Source organism: Vigna unguiculata, chromosome 3 (genome assembly GCF_004118075.2).
Source record: "Vigna unguiculata cultivar IT97K-499-35 chromosome 3, ASM411807v1, whole genome shotgun sequence".
Lineage (NCBI taxonomy): Eukaryota > Viridiplantae > Streptophyta > Magnoliopsida > Fabales > Fabaceae > Vigna > Vigna unguiculata.
In genome coordinates, this window is record NC_040281.1 from 22899998 (window position 1) to 22910680 (window position 10683).

At 32.6% G+C, this 10683-nt stretch overlaps 1 protein-coding gene across 1 annotated transcript; it reads right to left on the reverse strand.

Annotated features, from left to right (window-relative positions):
* Positions 1–614: 614 nt before the first annotated feature.
* Positions 615–9811, reverse strand: LOC114178071 (cysteine synthase, chloroplastic/chromoplastic-like). Its single transcript, XM_028063767.1, has 10 exons — positions 9363–9811; positions 8711–8820; positions 7904–7961; positions 6594–6857; positions 5078–5215; positions 4808–4859; positions 4632–4711; positions 2141–2200; positions 1708–1788; positions 615–991 (listed from the first exon to the last, which is right to left on the reverse strand). The coding sequence occupies exons 1-10, from the start codon at positions 9588–9590 to the stop codon at positions 899–901; spliced, it is 1164 nt and encodes a 387-aa protein (XP_027919568.1). The 5' UTR covers positions 9591–9811; the 3' UTR covers positions 615–898.
* Positions 9812–10683: the final 872 nt, after the last annotated feature.

The following is a 10683-nucleotide window of genomic DNA, read 5'->3' on the forward strand; positions in this document are numbered from 1 at the left end:
TACAAAATAAAATTAGTTTGAATATTTGGACTTTTGAAATAAAGTGATTTGATATATTAATTTTAACAAAAATCTATCCTCAATTTAACCAAAATAACCAAATTGAATCATTTTAAAAAATTAGAAGACTAAATTGAACCAAATAAAAACTATAGATCTAATTGATTTTTTTATAAAGATTAGAAGACTCAAATTTCTAAAGGAATTTGAAATTCTTCTATTTTATTCATTTGAAATACCTTCCAAAATTTCTTAAATTTCATTTTCTTTCTATTTATTTTATTCAAATAAGTCATTTTAGTGTGAAAAATTTTAAACTCATCAAATAAATGAATTACTCTTCCAAATTATCATATCCAAACTCAACATATAACATATAGGTCTTCTCAAGTATTTCTTTTCAGGGATTTTTCATATTTCACCTTTATAGCAATCCTTGGTGCAAACTGTCAAATGACTCAAAACAGTTAATTTTCTACAATAAATAGACAGATAGAACCACCTCTAAAACAAATACAAGTTCAAATAATGTATTGATTACAGTAATTTAACCTTTCTTTTACCGGTAAAAAATAGACGAGTGAGAGCCCTTAGGAAAGATGCACAAAAAGCAATAGATAAACAATTTCACCAATTGTTTTATAAAAGCGAAGCTGTCATACATGAAAAGGAGGAAAACAAATAATTCCTACTACATCTGAAAGTTTTATCCCAAAGAGAGAAGAAAATAAACTCTTATTCAATCAAGGGTCATTAATATGTGCTGTAAGTCAAATCAATGACCTGTATAAATTTATCTAATTTCTTAAGGTAAAAAATAAGAAACATCGACATTGTATGGCATGTAATACAGATACTCGAAGAAAATGTGTAAGAAACATTAACAGGCAAAGTCGATTCATGGCTCAGGTTGCATTTTCTCACATTCTTCTCGAATTGACTGGAAAAGAACAGTAGACAAATATCTTTCACCAAAGCTTGGGAAGACAACCTGCAAGCAATAGAATTAGAGTAACTTAATACTGAAATTTCAATATCATATGCAGCGTTAAGAGGGGAAAAAGATAAAGTGGGCAGAAAACAACAAACGAGAAATATTTAAACAAATAGAAAAGAAAAAATGCGGATGTAAGTGAATCTCTTTCTGGCTACGTACCAAAAAACCATCCATTCCTCAATAATTATTTTAAATTATATAATTCAGGCCAGTTGTGCAACCATAAAAGAAAGGAAAGGGAAAAGAAACTTAACCCACAATATAGCGGAAAAAGTACATAATAAACAATGAAAAGCCTTTGCAGCCTTTTAAGCCTGAATACTAGGTGGATTCACACTGAACACACCACAGAAAAATCAATGTATAACCATGTATGCATAAGGATGAGCAAATACGACAAGACAACCATGTATAAGCTAAATGGATACGAATTATAGTGTCCTACAATGCAAGCAACAGGATACTTATATAACATCGTATACTAGTGAACATGTCCTACAATACAAACTTGTCCTCAAGAACCAAAATCTAGATCTTATCTCGAAGGTTAGGTTGTTAAGAAAAAAACATAATATGATCAGATTGGTAAAATGAGAACTCTATCTGCATGATGCTTTTGTAAATTCAGCAAAGATCCTTCTCTAGATTGAGTAAATTCCTTATACAAACTATGTATAGATTTTGATCTTTTTGGTAGGAAATATGCATACCCCGATAAGTTTTCCTGCATTCTCAGGCCTCTTTCCAACCTTCAATGCAGCTGCGGCAGCAGCTCCAGAAGAAATTCCCACCTGTTCTCCAATTGAAATTAACATGTAAGAGGCAAAGTATAAAGCAAACACATATGAGCTTTACATTGATATCAGAATTGAGGTGTGACAAGATTTGAAGAAAATTAACTCCAAAAGTGCAGGCTAAATAAGACACATGTTCTTATGCTCTATACAACAGGGTTTGGTAAGTATCATTCTTGAATATAACTAACGTTTAATACGGTGAGTGTACTCAATAACATGATCTTGTGCATGATTGTTTCAACCAACTCAGGCATGTCTCGTTGTGTGTAAGTGCACAGGACATGCACACCAAAACACATTAAGAAACTTAAAATACACAAAGGGTTGAAAAATATGAAGGACTAACCAGCAAGCCTTCCTGGAGTGCTAATTGTTTTGCAGTTTCAACTGATTCATCACTTGATATCTACAAAATTCACAAAAGAGGATATTAATTACAATACAGATCAAGAAAATCATGACATTCAGTATCTATCCAGGTCAGGTCGTTCCCATATCACATGCAGACAAATTTGACCAATTGAACAGAGCTCTAAATGTGGAAATACCAGTCCAGAATTAAGAAAGAGAATCAATCACCTGAATTAACAAGAAGCCAGTCTATAAAAAAATGTTCGTTATTGACAGTAGAGTAAGCAAATGCTTACAGAGATAAAGCAAGTCTAGAACCCAAATGCCCATGAAAGATAAACTCTCTGTTTCTTGGTAACCAATTTTGCATAATTCATTCCTGTCCAGGATGAAAGATAATCTCTATTTTCTAATATGTGCAGTGTATAGCAGTATAACATGTTCACAACCCAACTGTGAATATCAATATAGCTTGCCATGAAACAGTCAACAAATCAGGTTCTTAAAACTTCAGTAACAGATGACAATTAATATATGTGAATAATTCAACTAAATACTACAAGTATGCATGTGCTAAATCAGAAGGAAACACCTAAGTTACCAACAATGTATTAAACATTAAGTTGTGGAATAACTCAAACAAACCCACTACAGATGCATCTACCACACAAACATTCTATGATAACAGAAACCCGCAAGCATAGTAGGTAGAAGGTAAGCGAAAGAAGAAGAAGAAAGAATCACAAATGTGGTTCAATTGAAGGGTCCACGAACTTCAATCTCCGTCCACAACATAATCACTATAATTACAGATTACAACTTGTATTTTTTCTCTCGCAGTAAACTCTCAGTCAAACTCTCAATCAGGCACAACTCAAACGTAATCACAACACAACTGATGATATAAAGTTCCTATTTATACAATACTGTTATTACTAACTCACGTGAAACACTTTCTAAACTAATGAGGAAAACATGTGAACAGTATTTCCCATTAGTGGACAGGAAAGTCACTTAAACAGTTTCTCCAGATGGTTCAAGTCTTAGTAAATGCTAAGAGACTAGATAGATAGTGTATTGAGACTATCCACTACATATGGTAGAAGTTGCATATCATCTACTCAACTGTCTGGTATAGTCTACTCCAGACGGTTCAAGAACCATTAGAAAAGATTTTAGTGAGCCAATCTTCAGACGTTATTTCCCATTTTGGTACAATGACCAAAAATATATCAATAAATATCCCTTTGCCCTTTTTAACAAAGATGGACCTAGTTTTGTACAAGGTTAAGTAGGAACTGAAATTTTCAAGGAAATAGACAAGGAAAATTAGAAAGGGAGACTAAACGTTTCATTACATTTATTCGACCAGAATTGTCACCTGTGATCATTGCATGATAAGCAAAGATGATCATAGGAAATACAACAATATTATGACACTGAGTACCTACTTGGCACTAGATGGGGGACATTGAGTTAAGATAGCAACAACATTTTCGTTCAGGTTAACACCAATATTCAAATAATTAGAGTGGAGATGACAACAAGATCAAGTGACAAGGGTAGTACCCGTTCTATCTGAAAACTTTTTGCCACGTTACCCATTGGATACTTGCCTCAAAATTATTTGCAAATTATTTTATCCTATAAGATATCCATGGATGCTTCTTAATTTTGTATATTTGTTTTGTACATTTTTTATTAAATTATTTAAATCTTATTCTTTAAAGTATAAACTCAAAAAATTATCCTAAAGTAGTCCAAATAAAATTGCATCATACATTATTAGTAAAAGTAAAAGTAGTCCTTTCAAAAAACAAATTCAAATAAGTTGCACTACAAGTTATAAATTTAAATAAAATTCATATCTTAGAAAACAACTAAATTGTAAAGAAGTACCTAAATAAAAATCATTAACAATTGATATAAAGGCATTATTGTTAAATTTGGAATTAAATATTACAAAAGTAGATTTTAGAAGCTGATGTAAAATGTAAATTATATACACAAACACACACACACATATACACAAACACACACACACACACACACACACACACACACATATATATATATATATATATATATATATATATATATATATATATATATATATATTATATATATACATATATGGCAGGTATCCTAAGGATATTGTGATACCCGTACCCTATCTATTAAGAAGTTGGTAATTAAAAGTATCCATCTTGTTTTACCCGTAGATATTTGTAAGTACAACTCGTCTAGTTTTTTTTGCAAATGCTTGGTAGACAAGAAGTATTTGTTGTGCAAATAATGCATTCATGTTTGTCAGAAGAATTACATGCAACAGAATCAAACACTATGATTCAAATTTCAAAATCCAACGAATTCTGCTTTTGAAAATAATTAGTACCAAATTTTAAAACACTCAGTTTAGGAAACAAAGAAACTCATTAGATTATAACATAAATGGTAATAGACAACTGGAAAGTGTAAGAACAGACCGCTATAACTTCATCAAGCACATCTTGATCCAAATTCCCGGGCACAAAACCAGCTCCGATACCCTGAATTTTGTGAGGTCCTGTAGTTCAGCAGAAAACAGCAAAGATACAACTTCTTAAATTAAAATTAAAATAGTGGATTTGGAATCTGTAGAAACTTTTTTCCGGTTTTGTACCTGGCTTTCCTCCTGAAAGTATGTTGCTTTCCAGAGGCTCTACACCAATAACCTGATACATAATGAAAAAAAGCTTAACAGGACCCAACAAAGAAAGCTTTTCTACAAGAAATATACTTCAGATGATAAGACATGAGCAGTGAATGGAGTGCATAGATTGATATACACCTACACCTAGTATTTTATGCATGGAACATTCCTTTCCGTCATTATATTCATTGATAATATTAGGTACATTTGGGTTAGGCAATGCCATTGACAAAGATGTACCTGTATTTTTGGGTTTTTTTGTTTTAAGAATCGACCAACTCCAGAAACAGTTCCGCCAGTTCCAATTCCTGCAACTAAAATATCTATCTTTCCTCTTGTATCTTCCCATATCTCTGGACCAGTTGTCTCAAAATGAACCTGTATAGTTGAATCAAAGTTTGCATATCAGATCATTTGGCAGCACATCACCCTAAATCTGTAGGACATTTCGATCAAGTTGGTTATATTGTCTCTCAATTTGAACACTTTCCCAACTTCTTCTCTTTTCTGTAGCAATTTTAGGAAACAGGGCCTTAGGAGCCAAAATTAAAAAATAAATAAAAAAGGTTCAACTGGGCTACATGACTTTGTTACTTTTAGAGAACCCTGTAACTAACTTCAATCTTGTGAGTTTCATGTGTCATGATAAAGTTTTGCTGAAAACCCACAGAAAAATAAATTGAGGAGAAAGACCACAGGAAAGGAAAAAGCAGTTCCTTTGCACATTACAAAAGAAGCTCCTCTAAAAGACCACAAGCAGAAAAGACAGAGAAGCTAAGAATTAAAAAATAATAATCTCATGTCATCTTTTATCTCAACTAAATACCATCAATCAACAGTAAAAATGATTGTAGACAGACAACTAGTTTGTAAAGCCAAGTGAAATAGTGTTTGAAATAAAATTAAGCTTTTCCCAACAATAAGTACTTGTGGAAGTAATTTGAAACGGTTTATTGCAAGTAACATTACCAAGGACATCATCCCATGGGAGAAAGTAACCCAAGAGTGGGTTTGATTAAATCCTCATTGCTGCCAGCTTGGTTTCTATGGTAATATAATTCATTATGGAAAACAGTTCCTACTATAAATAACACTAACAAGATTGATGAGATCCTCATTGCTGCCCGCTCGGGTTCTAAAATTAAGTTTTCAGTGGAAGAACAGTTCTTACTGTAATCAACAATAATGATTTTTTGCAGCTTGCACAAACCAAGCAACATTTTATCTCTGGATAGTCGTCTGTCTGTGTAACGGCCACAACACTTCATAAATGGCTATGGACATTCTAATACATTGTACAGCTGATAGAAACATAAGGGCACTGGAGTTGGAGTAGGCTCATTAGTATCTCTGGGGAAACTTCGTTATGCTCTCATACTCAGACAGAGGAATGAATATTTTCTTTTAATTATGTTCATGGGCTTGATAAGAAAATGGAGGACTGAGGTCAAAATGTGGTGGAAAGGCAACTGGTGGGATAGTTATTTGGTGCCTGTAGCTGGAGAAAAATGCATTTATCTTCAACGAAAAATTTGCTTTTGCATTTCCATTAACCAGGACTTCATGATTGAAGCTTTAAATAAGGCTTCCAACCAAAGATAAGTAAAAGACTTATCAATTACCAAATCTTTGTACGACTGTACAACATACAGTTCTAACTCTGACGCTGGAGCTAATGGTGCACCCTATATAGAATCCTATTTCCAGGAACACAGGATTCATGGACTTAAACATAGAATAAGCTGTTATAATTTACCTTAGGATTTGAAGGATTATCAAATTGTTGAAGCATGTATGCGTTGGGGGTATTTTTCAAAATTTCTTCAGCCTTTTGAACTGCACCATTCATGCCCTTTGCTGCATCAGTCAAAACGAGCTCAGCACCAAATGCTTTCAAAAGAACTCGTCTTTCTAAACTCATTGAAGCAGGCATTGTCAAAATGAGTTTATATCCTCTTGAAGCTGCTATAAAGGCGAGACCAATTCCTGTGTTCCCACTGGTAGGTTCCACCAATATACTCTGAAATGCACATGAGAAGCAAGTTAACTCAGACAAAAAATAATCAAGCAACATCAAAATTATATAGCCACAGCTAATATGACAATAAATTAAATCACAAAAAAAATGTCATCTAGCTCCTTTGTAGACTACAGCATAAATGTAAAGGAAACAACACTGCCTCATTGCTACCGTGTAAGAAAAATGTTTGACTTGACAAAATGTGCATACTAAGTTGTAGTTCTAGAATTGTCAAAGCAGTAAATATTCCCACAAAGTTGTGTAAAGTGTCATTTTGATAATAGAAAAAATTGTATAATGAACGCATTAAAACCATTAGGCCATATAAAGTCTCAACATTTTAAAAATTCGCTCATAAGTCACATTATAAAAGCATAACATACACCAAAGTATGTTAGTATAATTTCTTGACGAAGGATTTGGACAAACATCACTATAAAGACTCCTAGAATAGACAAATAAGAAGAAGAAAATGAAGTGAAACTTCTTCATAAATTAAAATTAACTTGTGGACAAGTAGAAACATATATGATTAAAGAACAATATGAGAGATCTTTTACAAACTAGCTTATGCATAAACTAATTTTAACTTACGAAAATGATCATTTCATTTTTTTTCCTTGTATGTTTCTCCCCTATAAGTTCTTATGGACAAGTTCGACTTTTTGGTTTGAATATAAAAAAGTCATTGACAAGGTGCACAGTTAGTTTTATTTATAGTCAACCAGGAAGGTGTAGCAGAGTGGTGAAGCACAGGAGTATAGAGATATAATACACCATATACGTCAATTATGTCAGATACTATTTTTAAAAATTTATAGTTACTTCCAAAAAATTATTTTTAGCTTCAGTTAATGCTTGATAAGGCATTACATGTGTGACTTTGGAGCAATACTGCTAAGATGAATCATATAAAAATTTGATACCTAAGTAGCAAATGCCAAAAGAATAAGTTTTTAAAGTGGTTTGCATTAGCCATGTCTGACAAGCAGCTAGAGTTATAGTGAAATCAAATATTATAAGTCACAACTATGACACATTTATACCTTCCCAGGTGTTATAGCTCCTCTCTGCTCAGCATCATTTATCATGCTAAAACCAATCCTGCAAGATGAAAAATTGGAAGCCTTAAAGAAAAAAATAATAATAATAATAAACCTCCAATAAGCAAATTATGTGGCCAAATAACTTATGCAAGCACATAGAAGCACCAGCATCAGCCTCATGAATTTTGAGTTTATACCTAACGATAACTGAAATTATCACCAAATAGTAGATACATAATCAAGTGTCTTTTACTAGAACCATTAAAGGAGTTAAATGTACATCCATATTGAAATCCAATACTTAAGGCTCTCTTCAACAAATAACAACAAAAATAATAAAAAACCAGCACAGAAATCAATAACAAAGTTAAACCAGATAATTTTGTCACTTGAAACATGGACTTGTTTGGTTTAAGATACTTAATGATATCCAATACTTATTGAAAACTATCCTCTTCAACTAATAGCAACAAAAAGAATAAAATCCAGCAAAGAAATGAATAACAAAATCAAAACCAGCTAATTTTGTCACTTGAAACATTATGGACTTGTTTGGTTTAAGAAACATTTTCTGTTTTCATATTTTATTTTCATTTTCAGCAACACACTCTTTATAATTGGTTTATCTTCCAAATAGTAAATACAATTCTCACATTTTAAAGAGTACGCCTAAAAAATCATCTTATTAACATTCCTTTGTCACAAAAAACGCCAAATAATTTCTGCTTTATTTCGTGCTGTCAAGAGATATTCACGATTAGAGATCTCACATGTTTAACAAGCAACTAATCAAATTCAAGTTCTCACCTGTCTTTGACACTACAACACGGCTCCATAATCTCAAGCTTTGCAGCAATATTGGCCACAGAACCCTTCACGATATTGTTGAGGTAAACCATTGGAGTTTTCCCTATGAGCTGTGCCACGTCAACAGAAAAAAGAACCAAACAAAATTAAGATTTATCCTTGAAGGTTATTTCACACACAGAAATCAAACAACTAAAGTTCGTTAACAGAATTGAAGTTTCTCCTCGGTAACCTATATTTTATAGATTATGTGTCTGTTTTGAGAAACCTCTTCGTAGGCACTGATGAGATGGGAAAAAGAAAAAAAAAATTAAATCATTTCTTCAATATCAAAAATTAGTTTATACCTCAGCTAATTTGTAAAAGTTATTGACTGATAGCTTCATCAAAAATCTGGTTTTCATCTCATGGAGCATGAGATTTAGCTCATGCAAAAGCTAATTTAATATTTCCTTCTTATTTTTCTCTTCCAAAAATGCCAACCCTCCGAACAGACCCAACGAGAGATAAAATAGACCTCCAATTCCAATTAAGAACAACGGTAAAAGCATCTAAACAACTCATCTAAGCAAGTGTATCCCAAAGAAAATGACAAAAGGTGGAGAAATTTCCAGCAACCCATTCAGAGGCTTGCAAATTCAGTTAAACTGACCTGCGTAACATCTTCAGCAATGTTGAGACCCTCAATTTCAGTTTGGGGCTTAACGGAGACAGCTTTGCAGACAACGAGGGAAGGCGACGAGATCCTCGTGACGAGTGGTCTCGAAGAGCGGCCGTTGCCGGGCCTGAGTGACGTGGCGGTGGAGACAGTGGTGAAAGGGTGGAGAGTGGGAGCACGCGAAGAACAGGTGAACGAGTTGACGAAGGAAGCAGAGGTCATTGTTGTTGATTGGGGAAACCTCACAACGCAAAGAAGGTTGGGAACTGGAGAACGACGACGTTTGATGAGTGAAGTGGAAACTGATTTGCCGAACGAAAATGGCAAGTTACTGCAGAATCGCACGAACTCACTTCACAGTATCCTTTTGTAGTTGCTCCCACGAATGCGCATTGGAAGATGGGTCGCAATTGCAGTGTCTGTTGGCAGTGCAAAGAGCCAATGATATGTTAGCAACTATAAATCACACAATTCAACATTTGACGTAACTACTGTGGTAATTTCATCACCATAGTTCTTCACTGTCACCCTCTGTACATTAATTTTATTATTACTTTACTATATAATGATAAATTGTTATTCGATTTTTTTCTAGCTAATAAGAATTCCATCGATCTAATATAAATATTTAATAGCTGAAAAATAATATTATTGTAAAGAGTAAAAGCATATGAATTTTTACCCCGAATAAAATCAACAGTTTAAATATTTTGAAGAAGTAAAATTTAATTTATATTTAAAAATTAGAATGTAGTGATCATGCTCTAATAATATTAAATTATGTTATCTTATTGTCTAATCACAGATAATTACTTATATAGATTTTAACTTAATATAAAGGTGAAGAAACCTAAAAATATAAGTGTTTTTGAAAATTCTAATAATCATTATTGTTACATCTTTACCTTTTCATTTTAATGTTGTTTTTTAATTAAAAGAAAAAGTCCAACATTTTTGTTCAGTTAGGAGACAAACAAGATTGTATTAAAAATAGCTTAAGAACTAAATATTATTGAAAAAGCTAGGAGAAAATAGAAAAACTTAGTAGACTTTTCGCACAGAAAATTTTAAACCATTCATTAAAAAAGCGGCATGGAAATTGTGATTTTGTTTTATTTTGACAAAAATGAATAAAAACAAATCCCATCGTAAGAGATTCTTAAAAATCTTGTAAACATGTACGAGTAATTATTTTACTGGGGATTAAATGTAAAGTTACTAAACGATTTAAAAAATGGAACATTGTTTGGATAAACCTATATTTTATGATAAATAAATATGATTTATAAATTTTCCAAAAAGTATTTCTAGGAGC